This window comes from Anser anser, assembly GCF_964211835.1.
Source record: "Anser anser genome assembly, chromosome: 3".
Lineage (NCBI taxonomy): Eukaryota > Metazoa > Chordata > Aves > Anseriformes > Anatidae > Anser > Anser anser.
Genome location: NC_139722.1, coordinates 78,935,234 through 78,955,589, shown reverse-complemented (window position 1 = coordinate 78,955,589; position 20,356 = coordinate 78,935,234). Strand labels below are relative to the sequence as shown.

Genomic DNA, 20,356 nt, shown 5'->3' with positions numbered 1-20,356 from the left:
TTGCAGGCAGACCCCTGCACACGAGCAGGGGAAGGGCGAGGGTGTCAGGCAGGGTGAGGAAGTGGCCCTGGGTGCCCTCAGCCCCCCGGGGACGGGGTGAGCGCAGGCGGGTTTCCCATAAGCGGAGTGGAAAGCTCTTTATTTAACCTGCACCCGCCACCTGCCCTCAGCCCCAGCCTTGCCTCTGTCCATCACGGCTTGGGGCTGCGCAGGCATGCCTGGGCTACTTCTGCCGCAGGCTGAGCCAAATAAAATCCTTTGCGAGCCACCGCGGGTGAGGAAAGCTCCAGGTAACCCTTTCCCCCCGGGGCTGGGAGGAGCACGTCGCAGCGCGGTGGGCACCCACCCTGCAGCAGCACAGCAGCACGCAGCCACCCCGGGGCCGCTCTCTGCACGACTGAGCTTTTTGTGACCCAAAATGGGGCTGGGGATCCTGCCCCCGCTCGGAGAGCCCCCAGCCCACCGCCCCACGCTCTGCTCCCAACCCCGAGGCGCCACGGCCGCGAGCGATGGAAGAACCCAAGCAAATGACGACAAAGAACTGCATTAGGAGTATGACAGAATGACTGATGATTTAATGCTTCTTGAAGTTTTTTGTTTCCTTCCACAGGGCATTGGTTTTAAAAACAAACAAAACGAGGTAAAATAAATTAATTTATGTACACTTTACATACACTGTGTCACATGGAGCTTTGCAGCAACAGTAACCAGAAATTGTTACAAAATAGAAAGTTACATGGCTGGTGCAGGTCCTCAGCAGCCTGGAACCTACAAGGTTGTCATCCTGAGAGTGGTTGGCAAAGTGATCATGTAAACATGTTTAGAAGCATTTACGGTGGACAATGGATGGGCCAGCTTCATCGTATTCCTGCTTTGTGATCCACATCTGCTGGAAGGTGGACAGGGAGGCCAGGATGGAGCCACCGATCCAGACAGAGTACTTGCGCTCAGGGGGGGCGATGATCTAGAAAAAGCCAAGAGAGATGAGATCAGTGCACGTAAATGCCACAGGTGTCAGGCGCCGCAGGAGGGCAAAAGAAGGCTGTCCCCAGAGACCTGTGCCTGGCTCCGTTACGCTCTGGCCTTACCTTGATCTTCATTGTGCTGGGGGCCAGGGCTGTGATCTCCTTTTGCATGCGGTCAGCAATACCTGGGTACATGGTGGTACCCCCAGACATGACGTTGTTGGCGTACAGGTCCTTCCTGATGTCAATGTCGCACTTCATGATGCTGTTGTAGGTTGTCTCATGGATGCCCGCGGACTCCATGCCTGGGGGCAGGGGAGGGGTGAAGAGCAGGCACAAGTTAAGCACCAAGCAAGAGCTCTGTGCCAGGACTCAGGAGAGGGGGGGGAGCTGCTGGGGAGGGGAGAGGGAAGAGGGGCACGCACCAATGAAGGAAGGCTGGAAGAGGGTTTCTGGGCAACGGAAACGTTCATTGCCGATGGTGATGACCTGCCCATCAGGCAACTCGTAGCTCTTTTCGAGGGAGGAGGAGGAGGCGGCAGTGGCCATCTCGTTCTCAAAGTCCAGCGCCACATAGCACAGCTTCTCCTTGATGTCACGGACAATCTCACGTTCAGCTGTCAGGGGGGAGCAAAGCCATCAGTGATTGCAATGAAGGGGGAAACAGAACACTTGCAACTCCTCCACAGGTCTGCTGGGTCTCCAGACCCCTAACCGCACGCAAGCGCCCAACAGGGAGCACTCCCATGGCTTGCAACGGGGCAAGAGGCTACAGCATCCTCAGAGGTGCAAGAGCTGGAAATGAAGGAGGACGTTTTTGGGAAGGAGCAGTGCTTACCCGTGGTGACGAAGGAATAGCCACGCTCAGTCAGGATCTTCATCAGGTAGTCAGTGAGGTCGCGGCCGGCCAGATCCAAGCGCATGATGGCATGGGGCAGGGCATACCCTTCATAGATGGGGACGTTGTGTGTCACACCATCGCCAGAGTCCAGCACAATACCTGGGAACACAAAAAGAAGACACCTGAGACATGGCCCGAGAACAGACTTGTGCCGGGGGCAGAGCTGTTGGCAGCCAGAGGGGACCAGTCCTGGGTGTCCCTGGGGACAAGGGGCCATCGGGGCGCTCGCACTCACCAGTGGTACGGCCGGAGGCATACAAGGACAGCACAGCCTGGATGGCCACGTACATGGCGGGCACGTTGAAGGTCTCAAACATGATCTGGGTCATCTTCTCACGGTTGGCTTTGGGGTTGAGGGGGGCCTCAGTGAGCAGGGTGGGGTGCTCCTCGGGGGCCACACGCAGCTCGTTGTAGAAGGTGTGGTGCCAGATCTTCTCCATGTCGTCCCAGTTTGTGATGATGCCGTGTTCGATGGGGTACTTCAGGGTCAGGATACCTCTCTTGCTCTGGGCTTCGTCTCCTACGTAGGAGTCCTTCTGACCCATACCCACCATGACGCCCTGCGGGGGGAGGAAAAAAGGGGCTCAGCGACCTCTCCACGGGCGGGTCCAAGCGCAGGGACCCGGGGCCAGCCGGAGGCAGCCCCGCGGGAGCCGGCAGCGTACCTGGTGGCGTGGCCGGCCCACGATGGAGGGGAACACGGCCCTGGGGGCGTCATCCCCGGCGAAGCCGGCCTTCACCAGGCCGGAGCCGTTGTCGCACACGAGCGCGGTGGTCTCGTCCTCGTCGCACATGGCGGGGGCGGGCTGCGGGGCAGGGCGGCGCACGGCTCAGCCTGACGGCGGGGCGAGGGGCTCTGCCCTGCCCGGCCCTGCCCTGCCGAGCCGTGCCGGGCCCTACCGAGCCGGGCTGCTCTTACCTGTGCTGGCTGCGGGCTGCGCGCGTCGGGCGGCTGGCAGAGAGGCCTCCCGCTCCTGGCCGGCTGGCTCGTGGGCCGCCCGCCGGCCCCGCGGCCCTTTTATCGCGGCGGCGCCGGGCGCTGAGGAATGCGGCCCCGGCCGTCGCCATATTTGGGCCTCGGGCCCGGCGCGGCCCCGGCCCGGCGCTGCCCAAAGAAGGCGCTGCTGGACGCGGCCCAGGTGAGCCGGGCCCGGCCGTAAAAGGAGCGGCCGGCGGGGCCCCCCCTGCCCGGCACGGCCCGGCCCGGGGCCGAAATAATCCCCCCGGGGACGGGGACGGGGCAGGGCAGGGCGGCGGCGCGGAGGTGTGCCCCGGGGGGAGCCGCCTCGGGGCTCTGGGAGCCTGGTGAGGGGGCAGGCAGGAGGAGAGGAAGGTTGGGGGTGGCGGCGCGGCGCGTAGCGTCCTGTGTTTCACCGATGTGGCTTGGGAAATAACAGCACGGGAGGACGCTACCGGCACCTGAGGAGAGGCCTTGGGGAGCGTGATCCCCGCTGTGCACCCAGCAGTGGCTGCTGGTGCCCTCACCCTGCGCCCAGCCGGCCCTCGTCGCGCAGCTCACCCTTGTAAAAAGGAGCGCGGTCTCACAGGGAAGGCATCTCCGGCTAGGTGAGGGCGCTGTGCGAGCCAGGAGGAACACTTCATCGCCGCGTTAAATCAGTATTTAATCAGAGACTGCCTGTGAGACACTTGGGAGACTTTATAAAGTGACTCTTCTCTTCGCTGGTGACCAGAATTTAAGGGGAAGGAACACAAGCAGCTTTGCAGCCCTGCCAGTGAGTCCGTGCAAATCAAAACGTGCTCTAAATGCACAACTGGCCGAGGCAAATCCTTCTAAATCCTTTTAAATTTTAAAATCCCTTTACAATCTAACACAGGGAAGGCAGGAGAGTAGGTAGAAAGAGTAAACCACAAGTATTCACGCTGCAAGGAGTTGCCTGAAAGTAAGGCATTTCTGGAGTTGATTTCCTCCACTGCGATGCAGAACAAGAAGGGTCAATGGAGAAGCGAGCAGCTTTTCCTTTTCTCCATTTCTGCATCCTCTAGCTTGGCAGCATTCTTTACCTCTGGCTGCTCCCTGTTTCATTCTGCTATACATGTTCATTCGCTGTCATGTTACTGTATTAAATTATACTGGGGATAAAAGATGCTGTTCCCTCGTGCTATTTTTCAACTTGCGTTATTATTCTTCAGTTCTGTCATCTACAACTGGCAGTACAAAAACCAGAAGCCTGAAAGCACTTAAGGGAATCACAGCCATCAAATTTATTTGCAGAACTGTGAGACTCCCAGCTTCCAAAATACAGTCAGTCAATTTGATTAGGCTGTGAATCTGAAATCAAGTTGTGTTTGTAACAGAAATCCCGCCTAAAACATTAACACTGCTGAAAGATAAACATTCTCAATGGTCCTTCAATGAAAGCTGACACAAGCCTAAACTTACTCTTTCCCCGTGGTCGCTCTTAATTTTCTCTTTACCCAAATACAGTTCACAGCAAAATGGTGACAGTGTTGGATTCACTAAATCAATCTGATTTAGGCTATAAGTCAGAAAATATTTTAGTTTCCAAAAGAGAGCACAAGGAAAACCACTATCCACAACGAACAACTAATGAAACCTACCACAAATGGAAATTGATAAACTTTCCTGCAACTCTTATGACCACAGAGGATAGAAGCATTTTGTACTGCGTGTATTTCCCATCAATGAAAAAGTAACTATTTAAGAGAAAAGATATACCATATACCACCTTATTCTAACGGAGCTGTCCACACTCCTTTAGCTGTTTTAGTCAAAACCTGCTGTTTTATGTTCCAGCTTTCTTAATTGTTTCCAAGTGTGACAAAACCGGAGCTCCTGCATGACCTTTGATATGCAGTGGTAAATGAAGGCATCCTCCCCATACAGTAATCCGAGACAAGAGTTCTGTATAAGAGCGACTTATTACATAATGAAACAGGGCTATTCCTCCTCGCCATTCCCAAATCCCCATCTTTTCAAGCTCCTTAATACAACAGTGAACCAATTTAACATTCCTAGCATGAGAGAACACTTAACTTCAGTTTAGGCATGGAAGTTATTTTAATGAGGTTTTATTTAAGTAAACTCCTTGTCCGTAGCCTTCTGTTTTGGCAATAGACAGATGAAAGGCATTGTACAAATGCCAAATACATCCTAACCCTGCAGTAGAATAAAACATTAATTGTGAAGACTACACGGCTGATTGTTTCCTGAGAACTTGCAGAGTGCTTTTACACCAACCGGAATAAACACATCTCACGAAGGAAGCCAAGAGCTTTGAAGCAGACTGATAGCTACGGGTGAACAGAAACACGTCCTTCTCGAGGAAGCTTTCCTGGGCTTATCCTGTCAGTCCTAACAGAATACAGGCAGCCGACAGTCTAGGAAGGGATAAGATATCCCCGAAGTATTTTACTGCAGACAGTCAATTAAAGAGATTCCTCTTCAAGCAAAACGTGTCTAGTAAAAGTTCAGGTAGAACATATTTCAGCATGGGATGTCAATCATCTGTTACAGTATTCCCTTTCCTTTAAAACATTACACTTACCAATAACATGAAACCACCTTTAAAGTGATATTTAAACAAAGATGTGGACTTTTTTGAATGCCTTAAATACCCCACTTCTTTGAAACCACAGCTAGGAGTTGCACCCATGATTTGTTATCAACCACATAAGACAGCAGAAGAGCAAAGTTTGTTTCTTAGAACAATCTTAGAAGATGACTGCTAATGCATTTCTTTCCCATATTAGTTAGAACCTCTCTAGATAAAGCTATTCTTCCAAACATGTTCAGACTCTCAGCCCAGCTTACTGTATTAGTACAGGGAGGAGGGGAAGCAATGGAAGGGGAGCTGCGCTTTTAAAACTAGAAACTGGATTCTCTTCAACCGATTTAACTTCTGACCTTCTCAGCTGTTGGATCAAGTTGTTGCAGCAGGCATCTGGCCAGAGAAGTAAAACATAAGGGCATGCAACTTGCTCTGCATTCATTCTCTTCATGTTAAACTACTTGCAAAGGAAAGGTGCAGTGTTACAGATTAAAGTAACATTGATTTAGCTTAAAAATTAAAATCTGCTACCACCCAGAATAACTGAAATGGATTTATTTATTTTGTCTTCCCACATTAGAGATAACTGGGACAACGTGGTGTTATTAAAAAAAGAAAAAAAGGAGACTATCAGTAGCATCAGCTAGTAAAGAACAAGTCGCCGAGTAAGGACGATCATGCTGGACTCTCACTTCCATTAACTGCTCTCTAGGTTTCTTGACAGCCTAGATTCAAGCAGTTACAGTGAATGACTGCCCGGTGAGCTCTTAAATCTCATTTTTAACATGTGCTCTAGACATCCATATAGTTTATAGTTATATATAATTATAGATATAGTTTATATGAAAGCTACACAGATAAACTTGCTTTTTCAAAACACTGTAAAAAGTATTATAAAATATAAAATCAGGTATATTAGAAGAATGGTATTCTTACTGGAGCAGGGGAATTCCTACGAGAACCGTGCTTTATGGCTGTCACTGACAAGCTGAGCGACTAACGACAAGTCAGCTTTCCTTACAGTAATGTTTAATGCAAAATTGAAGTTACCTAGTTTCTACAGCAGAAAGTGTATATCCGCACACCGCACAATACACAAAGTGTTGAGAATAGACCTATTCTATATAATTGTTTCTTTAGCAAGCGATACAATCATCCAGCGTTAATGTTTTCAGTATGTTCTCTGAACTGAAATCACAGCCCCTGTGAAGTGACAGCAAGAGTTAACACCTCCTTCAGTGGGTTCCACATTTCACCCCACGTGTCTGTGTATCTGACTGTCGGGTAGGACTCATACTAATGAAGATATAAAATGAAATAGCAAGTTTACAAGATGTATGGAAAATGAAAACTTTATTTTTCTTTTGCCTGAAAATGCACCCCTTGCTCTCCTGACTGAAGTGTCAATGTCTATAAATTTAAGACCAAGTATATTACTCTCCATAGCCTTTATTACAAAGTTTTAGGAAAATAACAATGTAAAAAAAAGTAGACATGAATTCAACAGGACTTTAGAAAAAAATATTTTTAAAAGTGTCAATCATCATGCTTGCCCCTGAACGTAGAGTTCATAGTTTGCCTTTAACACAAATGCGAAGTAAGGATTATTTTTCAAGTGGTCAAGTTCATTTGCTTGCAGGAAGTCCTTCACCTCTGGTAAATATTCACTTAGCTGAACTCCTGCAACACAAAACCTTAAATTACCAAACTGATAAAAGTACTTTGCATTGGCATTTAAGATCTTTTTAAGTAAACACCCACTTCTGCCTTTTTTGGGATTGGGAGGATCAAATTCTATTATGCACATAGAGAAATGAAATAACAATTACGTATCTTGTAAAACTGAGTCCAAAAAATACTTCCTGCTCAAACAGAGCTCCCCAATGATTTTATCCCTAAATTCATTATTAAACCTAAAATTCTTAAACATGAAATCTACATCATTACGTATCATGTCACAAAGGAAATAAAAAAAATCAGTCATATAATAAATACTTCCAGTTATCAGTTGCAACACTTCAGCCTAAGCTGTGAAAATCTCACAAGAAGGGTAGAAATTGATAGGATTGAACTGTTCTGAAGAACTTAATTTTTGTATTTCTGATGTTGTGCCTTCTCGAATCTGGAAAGAGGGCATTTGTAGTAGTATTAAAATCTGACTTATTTAATTTTTTTTTTTAACTTTAAGTTGCTTATTCCTTGTCCTCCCTGCCATTCCCTCCCCAAAGCTGTAACTTCTATGACCACAGCTTCCTATGGGCATTTTTAGCTTAGTGAGAGTCATGGTGGTATCCATTTTGATTTTGCTTTTTGGAACATAAAAAACATTTGAGCTAAAATATTTCACACTCTTCTGAATGACAGATGATTAAATATTAATCCCTTATCTTACAGAAGATATGCATTTGACTCCAGAAGACATGCTTTACTATGCAATAAAAAAAACATGCAAAATCTGACAGCTGCTCTACTAAGCCAATAATTTGAGGGCACTGACATTGTAACCAATAAATTAGCTCATCTCTTTCACATCCCCAGTGTTTCATAGAGAGAGAATTATAATCATATGGGAATTAGTTATCTAGTGGAATGCACATGGAGGTTTGTATTACTCTAAGAATTCACTTATGCTACTTTTCTTATATATTAGTGTTCATTTTAAGTAGTTTTTGAAACACCAAATTTCAAGAAGTTAAGCTTTTCAAGTTCACATTTAAGTACACTTTACCTTCTTTCAATAGTTTTTGTAATATTTTCACAAATATACTGTCTTTAGATGCTTCAATTGGATCATCTCTACCTTCTGAGTTGGACCATCTGCAAGTCAAAGAATAATTTTTTAAGAGAACTGCATAGGTAAAAAACAAATGCAAATAAGAAAAAATATACAGGAAATCCAGTGAGTTAGCAAAGGTGATTATGTTCACACAATGTTACGTGCTTGGCTATACCTCAGAGCAAGAGGTCTCTTTATCCTGAGTTAGTTATTTATTCCAAGAGTAAGACTGTAATAACTGCACTACTATAACATAGTCTAGTTAGGAGGACAATGGAAACGCTTACTGCCTTCTGAATCATAAACACAAACATTATTTCTTTGATAAAAAACACAAGTATTACCCATCAAGACAAAAATTAACTATTCTGAGTAATTACTGATTGAGATGAAAGTAGAGATTTATCTTCTGGTAGAATAAACCAAGAGCAGGAATTTGCTAATATGTTTGAAAACGAGAGGAAAAAAATATCTAATACAAGTTGCAGTCCTGTAACAGTGCACAAAAATTCAAGTTGAGTTTCATTTGTGATTAAATGCAAAAAACTTATGAATGCAAGTCTCACCTGTGATAAGAAAGCTCCAAACATTTTTCTAAGAGAAATGTTATTTTAAAGGACACTTTGATTTTTACAGAGCTCTACACATAGCAAGCAGCTTTAAGTCAACACCGACCTAACTTCCTTTGCTGGGGTTCTGACCTTTCAGTTGTTAAAATTCCCTGTTTTGTGTGTTAAACCGCCACACAAGAACATCCATGTCAATTCCTAAACTAACATGGGTTTCCTTTGGCTAATAGGATGTGGTTCAGATCTGGACCTGTCTCCCAGAAACTCTTACTGCCAAATCCTCCGTACTTCACTGAAACCAGTTTTACCCTGGATGTCACTGTAACTCCAAAATTTCTAGATCTTCATCATTAAATCTACTGGGAAGAGCCTGAGGGAAGGAGGCAGTGAAGGGGAAAGGGGTGGTGATGGTTTCCTTCTCCTAGGCACAGAGAAGGAGAGATAATGAGAGCCCTACCAGAATGGCAGGAACATGTTCAGCCAAGGCCCTCTGTTCTACCCGAGAAGCTCACCACCATTTGTAGTTGTTCTGGTAGCAAACAGATGCCACCCTTACAGGTAGGTTCTGTAATATGTCAAATACTTCGTTTCACACAGTGATGAAAATTAAAAGTACCTCTTTTGAAACTGTGACTGACCTCTTTGTAAACCTTTGTGAGCCTTGCTGGACAGGAAACTCAACTGGGAGATCAAGCTTCCCAAACACTAACTAGTAAAAAGCGATCTCAAATTGTACCTGTTTAGCTAGAGGAGCAGGCAACATGTTGTCAGCACTGTACGTAATTTGAATGGTTTAAATATTGCATCCGAATCTCTGTTCTTGGTTCAGGGTAGACAGGACACAAACCAATTACTGGCTTGGTGCCATGCAGGGATTCTAGATACCTCTGTCTTGAAATTAACAGGAAGGGAAGAAAACAGAATAGCATGAACCTGTTTCTGCATATATTTGTGTCATGTGTGACAATAACTTAGTCATGCAGCTAGGAGTTTATTTTCTACAGACAATTGTCCCTTGGAATCTATCCTATGTGTATGTGTGAATGTAAATGGTGCTTATATCCATGCCCATCACAAATAGCTTGGTGCATTTGGAATGTATCCTCATCTTTTATTCCTAAGAACAAAGATAGAAGTTAGTAAAGCTGGATAACTTCTGGAAATTAGTAAAGACAGGGAGGGAATACCATTTGAGCTATTTACCCTGCAAAAGAACAGTAGCATTGCTTGATGAGAAGATTTTTCTGACCAGTTGGATTCAGCCTGTATTCAGTGCTGGAGACCCGTAAGAGTGTCTTTTAAGCCACCGGGGTTTGATCTCTTAGAGTTAAGAATGCAGTTTAATATTAAGAAGTCATGAAATTGTCAAAGTGGTTCAGTGGTCAAAAATAAGTGAAATAAAAGTTTGTAGGAGTGATATCTGCACATGTTGCTCTTAAAAAGCTTCATCTTGAGATGCTTCAAAGGGGAAGAAAAGTTTCAGCACTGATCACTGCTTTTACCTTCGCAAAGGGTTCAAGAATGAGAGCTGTATGACTACATCTCTGCTTCTTGGGTGTTGAAAATGCATAGGAGGTTGCCAGTGAGCTAAGCAAAGTACTATACAATTTTTTTAAAATGGAGGTTTCCACACGCTTTCTGACCAGTTACTTCATACTTTATAAACTTCACACTATGAAATTCAATCTTTGCAATGAGCTGAAGAACAGTACACCAATGTGTAATTTTGGAAAAGCTATGTCACAAATACTCCTGGTAATTTTTATTCATATTGCACTTACCCATCTCTTCGGAGCGCCATGCAGAGAATTTTAAGTTTCAGATCATTTACATCCACTTCCTCTTCCTTCACATCATGTAAGGAAAAAAGAGAGGTAATTTTAAAATTTGTTTAAAAAGTAATCACTGTGTCACACAGATTACACCAATCAGTTAGATTCTTCAAGTATTGAACTCTTTTTTTTTTTTTTAAACACCTCCTGTTTTAACAGATGAGCTGATGATACCGTTGAACCACTCAAGACAGTTCACTTCCTTTTGAAGACATGGCTCAGGCTTTCTACATCCCCACACTATCACTGAAGACCAACTACCTCAATTTGAAAACAGGATATATTCCAAAGCACAAACAACTACCAGTATGTAAAACAGTTTATTCCAGGCAAGTTTAATTTTAACATTTGTTAAATGGTGACTGAACTCAAGGCTCTTTTCTTGGTGTGGCCAAGCTAGCTGACGTGCATTAACATACACAATTAGGACATTTATTAATGTAGTCATAAAATACATGTCTTCAAAAAATACACACTTGTCTTGGAAAGGTCAGTCCATTCTTTGCAGAGAAACTTTGAGATAATTGGTGTCAGAGACCCTTTTAAGATTTAATGACAGAAGAGACCACGTATTTTTTTCACCTCCCAATGTCCTAAAGCATCACAGCTACTTTAAATTCCCCTCATAAAGCTATGATCTCTTGCCTTTAAAAGCCTGGAAGCAAGAGGATGGGCCTTGTCTTTAAGCTTTTGCTGGAGAAAAGCTAGGAAAACTGGTGAACACATACTCGTTCTTAAAGTGCTGTGAATTGCACTTGTATCCATTACGGACAACCAAACCAAACCCTACATTTAGCTGAACTCATCTCTGCAAAAACTAAGCTAAGCCATCATTTGCTGAATGGTTCTACCTAAGTTAAGAGACTTAAATATCAGAGCAAAAAAAAAATAATTTTGAGATCTCATGTTCCCTTTTCCTTCTTCAAAGACATAAAAAAAACAATATAGTTGTCTCTGTCTCAATGTTGGTGAAACGGGGAGACAAATTCAAGGGGAAAATTAATTTGAAAGACTGAACCAAAATGAGTTTACTCAGACTTATTTTACTGCAAAAAAAATATTATTTTTTATTTATTTAATGCAAAATTCAGATTCTACTTTGTAAAATTGAAGGGAAAAGTCAGAAAATCATATTGCATTTTCTTTTTAAACTAAAAAGCCACTCAATGTAAATGACAAAGCAGTAATACTCCACGGTACAAAATACGGTGTAGTTGTGAACACAAGAAAAATAAACAGATTCATATATAAATAAATAAATACTAGTTAATAAACAGTAAATAAACATTATTCAAAAGAAAATTCCATTTAAAAATAAATTAAAAGCAGCTAAAAAAAATCGAAGTTAGAGATGTTTATAGTCATCAAACCAAAATTACCGAAGGCCAACAAAATGGAACAATCGTTTTGTAAATACTAATAAAAGGAGGGTTTTTTTTCTACTTGGATTCCTTCTACCCAGACAAACATGAACTGGGATAATCTGAAAAAAGCTCTCATTTTCAGTTACCAAGGAATACATTCCAACTGATCCATAAGAGAAATCTGAAATAGTTTGCTGAAATAATACAGCCGCTGCTTTTTAGTGAAGGTTGATTTTAATTCTGGTTTGATGTTTCTCAGAAGTTGATTTATTCATGCTTACTGGAAAGTTTCTCCTGGCAAGTTACCAGATCATACAGTGAGATGCAGCGAGCACTTCGAGCTTAGGATAACAAATCTGTGGTTCAGTGCTATTCATGTGTTAAAAAGTTGGTGTTCTTTATTCCACCTTATCTCATAAACCATCAGAGAAACTGCCACTAGGGATGATGCATGAACTGAACAACTGAAAACAGATAATTTTTGTCCTGTTTGCAGGAAGCCTGTAGGGAAGCAAGGCTCTAAAAAAGAAACTAGACTATAAATGGGAACTGAAGATGAGGAGTGTAATTTTTCTTCAATGATCTAAACCCCACTTGGCATTAAGTCTCCAGTGACTTAAAAACAAACCAAAAAACACATTAGGGACTATTTTTAACTACCGTACACTAAGCCAATATGTTCTTAACTAACTACAGATGCAACATTCTCGCTTAAATGATCAAAAAAAAAGTCTCTGGATTAGAAACTCTTCGAAACCTTTTCCTACCTCATCAATATATTCCAGTAGATCAAGTGCTTTCTTGAAGTCATACTCGTTGGCCCTTCTGTTCTCATCACATATGTACATCTACGACATGAAAGATTAACGTAGAGAATTATTTTTAGCCTACAAACTAATGTAACTGATATCATGAACAACTCATTGTGGGAAGACCACCATGTATTTTCCACTTACATGACCTTCTCTTGAAAATATGCCTTGATTCAATTGCAAGTATTTTTATAGTAAGGAATATACTTAAGGTTTTAGAGCAGCATTCCACATACATGACAATGGTCTGTGGACAAATGACATTGGATATAAGGCTGCTAGGTTTCAAATTTAAGTACCATTTAAGGCTGTAACATTCCTGGACTACTGTAGCTAGAGCTCAGCTCCACAAATAAAATGAGCTCTCAGAATTATTTTGACAATTAAAGCTTGAAGCAGTACATAACCACATGTACTGCCTTTCACCTTTTACAAACAGGTAAGTTTGCTATTCACATTTCATTCACCCCCCTCCCCATAAACAATGTTCTAAATTAGTACTTAAAAGCAAAACTAATATTAATGCACTGTTTGTTTACACTTCCTAAGTTTCATTCTGGCACTGCAAGTAGCAAGTAAGAACATGGGTTTGACAGAGAGAATTCAGAAGGAACCCTGGCACGGTGCCAGCACTTGTCAAACCATGACACTTCTTACTCTTCTGTCATCCCACAGTCAGCTTCACTTAAAGACAGAGGTAACGACTTCAGAATCTACTGACTCTTCACATTGTTCTAAGAAAACGGGGAAAATTCTAACAGGTGCAATACCAGCTCCTAATTTTCCACAAGATTACAGAAAATTAACGAGTTGCTAAATTAACAGACAAGGCATGGTTGGTTTTATACCGTAATGTTGCTATTCAACAAATATTTTTGTATGCATCACTGGATGATAAAATAAGGCCACTGGTTCCCGGCTCCCACCAGAAAGGAGTGTGGAGGAGCAGTCAGCTCTGTTGATGCCAGAATTGGAACAAGTTGCTTTTTTGTTGCTGTTGTTCATTGTTTTTAAAGACAAAGACTGTGGGTGCTCTTTCTCACTTCCAGCCCTTTCCATTTCTAGACTGTAGCATCTTTCTTCATTAAGTTGTTATTATTTGTTCCCTCTGCCTTTCAAGTTTTGCCCTGCTGAGGATGTGACAGAAGGTAAAAATTATCTCATTTCCAAAAACTGGTTTAGACCAGTAAGACAGCTTCTGGCACTGATTTGATCTGCTGCTTCTCCTAGCAGCACTCAAAAACACATATGCAACAAGAAAATTCTGAACTAAAAAAGATATTTTGAAATTTGCTATAGGTAAACAAAATAAACAAAGCAAAGGTAAACAATTTCATATGTCAGATCTTTAAGTGGTTAGCAAGTCAAATAAGACATAAAAACAGCTGTGATCTAGTTTATTTTATAACACTGGAGTAGAAAATATACTGGAACTCTATCTGTGTAACAGAGAAGACAGGAGATACTTACATCAATGAGCTGAGATGCAGACAGCACTGGCATATCACTGAGGTTCAACTGTTTCTCTAACAGTAACTGTTCAGGGAGCGTCTCCTGATGTAACAGGAAGCGTTCCTGTTCCGATATTTCTTGTAGTCATTTAAGAAAATAAATGTTTCATGTTATTAAAATGTAGTAATAAAGTCTATGGCACAGCAACAACTGCCAAGTTACAATATTTTTCAGGTCTACAAATATTTCTTATGAAGCATTTTATTTGGGTACTTCTATGTTGCCTAAGCACAGAAATACTTCTACTGCACTACTGTCATCCCAGTGAACTAGTTGTTATTTTCCAGTCAGGTTCCCAGTGTAAAGCTGACTGACAGCTTCCCCACCCCCCCTCCTCAAAACCAGAAAACAGATACATAGGATTGGAGGGATGCTATGGCACTAGGCAGGAAAGCAAGCTGGCTGTGATTTCTAAGAGTCACATTCTGGCTGAAGATCTGTGCAATGGAGTTGCTGCATCCCATGAATTATTCCTTTCTGAACTGTTTTATTTTCCAGTACAGCCTGAAACCTATTAGGCTGAAACAGAATCAACACAGAGTAACTTCACCCACAGAACGCGAACTCCAACCCCAGTTCCATTGCATGGTGAAAATGTGAAAATAATTCTAAAGGAGTATTTTATCTGTTCAAGTGGATAAGCAGAACATGGCAGAAATAATTACTCTTTCTTTATAAATGCAAAGCCTATACACAAAGAGCATAAATTTAAAAAGCTATGCCCTCTGTCATACAGAAGTGTGTACCAGAATAAAGCCCACACCAAATTTTGATAGTCACTCTTGAAATAAAGCTTTGCTTTCCCCAGTTTAAGGTTTTCCTATTTAAGGATGAGATTGTTCACATCAGCATTGGCATATATTTTGAAGTTGCATTCATACAGAGATTAGATGCAATGTTTGATAATTTAGAAGTCAAGCAATAAATTATTATTACAATCTAAAAATAAATTTTTAACACCTACTTAGCTATCAATTATTCTAAGCCTTTTTCAACAAGATCTCATTCAAGAATTGTACCTAACATACGTAGATAAACACGCACTTTCATAGAAGCAAACTTGAGAAATAATCTTCAGTAATATTTTAAAGCTTCCCCCTGGTGGCCAGTATTAGTTTAACCATTAGTGTAGGATATTTGCTTTTTCACAAACTCACAGCAGGAAAGGGGTATTTTCAAGCGTGATAGCAAGGGCAGAGCAGTGGAACTGCTGTATTTGGTAATGAAGCAGAACAGGAATTCCCAATTTTTCCATTAATATCTTTTCAGTTAGATCATAATGAAACACTGCCACTAGCCATGCTAGAAAGTACTGAGGAAGCACTTCTTGATCACAAATTTACATATTTGCAGGTACACTATCACAATATAACATATATACACCATTTCCTTAGAGCCTAAGAGTCTCAGGACCTGAGTGGAATTCAACATTGATAACTATTCAATAATTAGGCTTTAAGAAGTTGATTTATTTTTACCTTGCATATGAAATATAAAATGCAGCTTCATAAAAAATGTTGTGAATGGTTTAGAAGTTTCAGCTGCTTCTGAACTGTCTAATGACTTAAAAAAAAAAACAACTTTGCAGCCTGCTGTTTTATGCTAATAGCATGTTATTAGGAAAAGTGAAAAGGTGAAAGTTCCCAATGTCATAGTCCTAACGCACAGGGGAAGGTGAATACTGCGGTTACTGTCTTACGCTGCTTTCCTCACCATTCCCACCATGAGCAAAGTCATCAGCCCAATGTATCCATACCACATTAAGCTAGAGCCCTCACACTCAGAAAATGAACTATTCACAAAAATGTGACTAATTCAGTAACTTCATTAATCTATTCTTCACCTTACTCTGTTTTTATTTCTTACCTTCTATTTTTTCTTGCAGTATTTCTTCTGAGAAGTCAGATGCCAGTGCAGCTAATTTGCTCAAGCCAAGAAGTGTTTTCTTCTTTGCAAAATACCTGGTCTCCATGTTTGCTAAAGTCTGCAATGTTCTGTGAGCCTGAAATTAATAAACACATTAGAGATCAGTTGTAGAAGTTAACATCAGAAAGTTAACAGGCAAGAAGGATTTAACTTGAACTGCAGTCTTAGCTATTTATGATTTGTAGTACTGTAACGTGTTATTTCTTAGAAGTCTTGAAGAACTTGCAAATTAAAATTCTGTATTACGCTATTTAGGAAGACATATAGGTCTCTCTTTCTGTAATACCCCTCAAAACTATCTTATAATTAAATATAAGCTGCAACTTCACATACTGTTCCTCTGGGATTTTATTGAAGACTTCACTATAAAAACCAGGCAAATGCACCTTGACGGAACAACTTTGCATGCAGATTATTTATTTGTTAATTCAGGAATTTGGCATACATCTAACTATTTTTCAACCACTGTAGTAACCCAACAGATGCGCAAAAATTTACTTCTGTGTCTGACAAAGGAACAATAAATTTCTGAGCACCTACTCAGAAGTGAGCAATCCAGACTGAATTTCTTCTATTCTAGAATCCTGGTCCCCTCCTTCGTAGTACTTTGCTATAAAGAAAACTCAGTCTACACCAACGGAGTAAGTAAGATTCCCAAACACTTCAGTTACTTGTATTATAAAGATTCCTTTCTGACCAAATATTTATTGTTTTCCCATTTATTTATTTTTTAAAGGGATATATGATTCTCAACCTATAATTTATAATAGGATGTTACCATCCTTTGCATATTTAATAAATGTGCATATGAATCGGAAGAAGCCATTTTTCTTTAGATTTTTTATTTGTAAAAGTGAGAAGTATTCATAAATCTAGCAGAAGGAAGACTGATCAACAAGACGTAGGAGAAGAACTGGACAGATTACAAGGCTACAAAAAAAAGTTCAAAACCAAAACAACATTAATCTACCCACATACACGTTAACTCCTCTAAAAATAAACTGCTTTCAAATTATGAATATACATGAAGCACTTTTTTTTTCTTACTTTTTACTTTTGTGATACCTCAAAATTTCTCTGCTTTCACTAAGTTAGCTTTGAAATACAAATTTTAGTTTCCCCTATGCTGGATCATCTGAAAATGTTACTGATATTCAATGTAAACTCCCAGAACAGCAGGGTGGTGATCACTCAGCCGAATAAATCTTCCTTGATACAAAATATCAGTCATCTACATGGGCCTAATTTCCATTACATGATGCAGCGGCTTATATGATACACCAGATGGTGCCTGGAGGGAGGTTTTTGGTACTCCATTAATAATCTGTGACATTTCTCCCCTCGTTCACCTAGTTAAGCACCATCCTTTTGTTCATGAATTAGGTAACCTGCATACTTGAACATATACCTGTCACAGTGGTTAGAAGTTTTACCATACGATGTTTCAGTTTGGTTGTATTAAGAAAGCCTACCTTTTGCAAATCCTGACTATTGATTTCATGTAACCAACTCAGATGTTCATGCGCTTGCAAGAAACTGGCCAGCTGTCCATGCTGAGCAACAGGCTGGGATAACAGCTTCCCTCGCTTCCCTTTTTCTAAATACCAGCGAAACAGGAAATCTGAGAAATTCTGAATAGGAAAACAAACAGATTATAAAAGTTACCTTTAAATATTTTGTTTGTCTTAAAAGGCAAAATACTTAACAGAATGTAATTGGTAAGAACATGGGTTAACTTGTTTAAAAAAAACAAGACTGAAAAAAATACTGTTGATGTAAAAGGAGTTAAGTCCTGTTAGAAACAAAATCTTTAGAGAATTCATCTGCTATGGATGCTGATACATGCATCCAAGTTTGTCCTTAAATGGAAATGAAGGAAATGCCAAACATAAATTCTTTGGTAACCCACAAGATTGAAAATAGGTATCACCTCACCCACAAGTTCAAACTAATATCTTCACCTGTTCCTTTCCACCACTCAGAACTCCGTGCTAACTACTTTGTTTCATAATTGGAAGTTTATTTTTCTATCACTGTTTTGAAACATTCCCTCCTATCTCAAGCTGAACCTGAAACCTTATTTCCCCTAGTCATTGTTCGAAAAAATAAATCTTGTTTTGTAACCAAAAACATCCCTCAAAACTATTTTATCCTCAAGAACTTCAGTGTGAAATAACTAATCAGGATTTATGTTTATGATTTAATTTAGATTTTTCAGAATAATCTTGGAATAATGCTAAGCTTTAATTGCATTAACAGTTAAAAAAATAAAGTCTGAAGACTTTATCTACTGATCTATTCTGCTCTATGCTTGTCATGTTAAAAACAACTTTCTGAAAAGAGGTTAAGTAATAAAAAACAAACAAAACATAAAAAAACCCACACCACCACCGGTATTTGAGACAACTAATGAGAACAAATGGAAGATTCTTCAGCAATTTGTGTATTTGATTCTTGCGACTAAAAATATTTACTTTCATTTTTGTCCGCTACTGATACTTTAAATTGTTCTTATTAAACACCCTTTTTGTACTCTCTTCATTACGAAACTTAATAATGAGCACTCTTCATTCCACAGCTGTTATGGAAAACTAAACAAAATTGAGCTCACTGATTCTCAAATTTGGAAACCTTTTTCCCCAACCCCCCTGACCTCAAGTAGTCTCTTTGCCTTTTTCCTTCCATTTGCCAAATTTTCAGTACATGTAAAAATGTTTACACTGAATTTTGACAGATATTGGAAAAATTGCCCAACAAGCATCTGACAAGACGACAAAAAAGAACACAGCGACACTTCTGCTTCCTACTCTTCTCAACTCCTCTATTTATACATTTAACAATCTCCCCTCCTCTTTTGGAAGTTATCCCTAAATTCGTATTACATTAGTTTAATAAAACAACATTATTGACTACAATACTTCAGCAAGCAAGTTACAAAATGCTGAAAGACGTCAAGAGTGAGACAGTGCAAGTGATGCACAAAGGTCCCAAAAAACCCTCTTGTCTATACAACTAACATCCATATTTCTGTCGACTTTATTTATTTATTTTTTTACAAGCTCAAGTTAAATACTCCATTAAGTTCTGCAAGATGAATCTTGGTCCTAATTTTCCACATTTCATTCTGTACGTGTATGTAAATACACACACTAAAAGAAAATTATTATTATTATTTTTTATTTTTTTTTTGCAAAACTTCAGGCGCAAGCTTATTATCAAACACTACCTAAAGGAAACATGGAAAAAAAAAAAAAAAGAGGTACCTGATCTGCAAACTGACTCATATAACGTTGTAATCTGGCCTGGTTGTCTGTCTGCTCACACATTTGCACCAGGATATCAAAGTCACAGTACTTCTCTGCTAAAGCAGCTGTCATCTGATACTGTCCCAGGGAAACTAAGTAACCAAGAAGAAAAAGAAGTTATATCACACATGCTCATCTTCAGCTGTTACAGGATGTCTGCGTAAAATGAAAACAAAATTCAGGTGTTCACATCAAAGAGGTACTTCATACGTACCCTACACATATGCAAGTTTACATACCTACCACCTCTGTCCCACAGTACAAGGGGAGAGAAGCTTAAAATACAAAATGACCCATATACTCCGTTTTCTCTGAAAGATAGCATGTATCTGTTATTTGTGCTTCTTTAGGGGTGGAAGTCCACAAGTGACCATTTAATTACATTAAATACATTAATAACCATTTAATTACACAAAGCAAAAAAGGAGCTGGCAAAAGCTTCCGATAACAGATAGAACCAAAAAGAAAGTTCAAACAATATATTTTGAATACAGATCCCACGGTCTTCAGTTGTTCTATTAAATACATTTTAATCTTATTATGTTCAGTCGGAAGTTCGTATTTCCTCTCAAACAAAACTGAGTATTCTGTTAACTTATGTATTTGCAAACTAACATAGCCCATGAATGTCAGTAAAACTGAGACAGTTAAGAGATTTTTCTTGAAGTTTAAATATGTTAAGTGTCAGTGATTATTAGACTGTCTTATTTATAGTGTATCATTCATTATAAGTTAAAAAAAATAAGTTTACTAAAGTACATTTTCTTCGAGTTATTTCCACTCAACAAGGGGGGCTTTGCTGTCAGTTACTCATTAAAGACTTGACCACATCTGACATGTTTAACAGGCTTGACTACATAATCA

The 20,356-nt window shown here is 40.5% G+C and overlaps 2 protein-coding genes across 2 annotated transcripts in view; both read right to left on the bottom strand.

The window, feature by feature from the left end:
- Window positions 1-546: 546 nt before the first annotated feature.
- ACTA1 (actin alpha 1, skeletal muscle) lies at window positions 547-2,947 on the bottom strand. The gene is made up of 7 exons (XM_083831083.1): window positions 2,786-2,947; window positions 2,532-2,672; window positions 2,102-2,426; window positions 1,804-1,965; window positions 1,391-1,582; window positions 1,089-1,270; window positions 547-964 (listed from the first exon to the last, which is right to left on the bottom strand). The coding sequence occupies exons 2-7, from the start codon at window positions 2,658-2,660 to the stop codon at window positions 821-823; spliced, it is 1,134 nt and encodes a 377-aa protein (XP_083687209.1). The 5' UTR covers window positions 2,661-2,672; window positions 2,786-2,947; the 3' UTR covers window positions 547-820.
- A 3,878-nt stretch (window positions 2,948-6,825) lies between these two features.
- The window catches only part of NUP133 (nucleoporin 133), a 30,171-nt gene continuing 16,640 nt past the window's right edge, over window positions 6,826-20,356 (bottom strand). The window contains exons 19-26 of the mRNA XM_083831076.1: window positions 19,451-19,584; window positions 17,660-17,818; window positions 16,128-16,263; window positions 14,220-14,338; window positions 12,705-12,785; window positions 10,523-10,587; window positions 8,125-8,213; window positions 6,826-7,076 (exon numbers count right to left, since the gene is read on the bottom strand). Of these exons, the coding sequence (XP_083687202.1) occupies window positions 6,940-7,076; window positions 8,125-8,213; window positions 10,523-10,587; window positions 12,705-12,785; window positions 14,220-14,338; window positions 16,128-16,263; window positions 17,660-17,818; window positions 19,451-19,584 (920 nt within the window). The 3' untranslated portion in view covers window positions 6,826-6,939. The remainder of the gene's footprint in view (window positions 7,077-8,124; window positions 8,214-10,522; window positions 10,588-12,704; window positions 12,786-14,219; window positions 14,339-16,127; window positions 16,264-17,659; window positions 17,819-19,450; window positions 19,585-20,356) is intronic.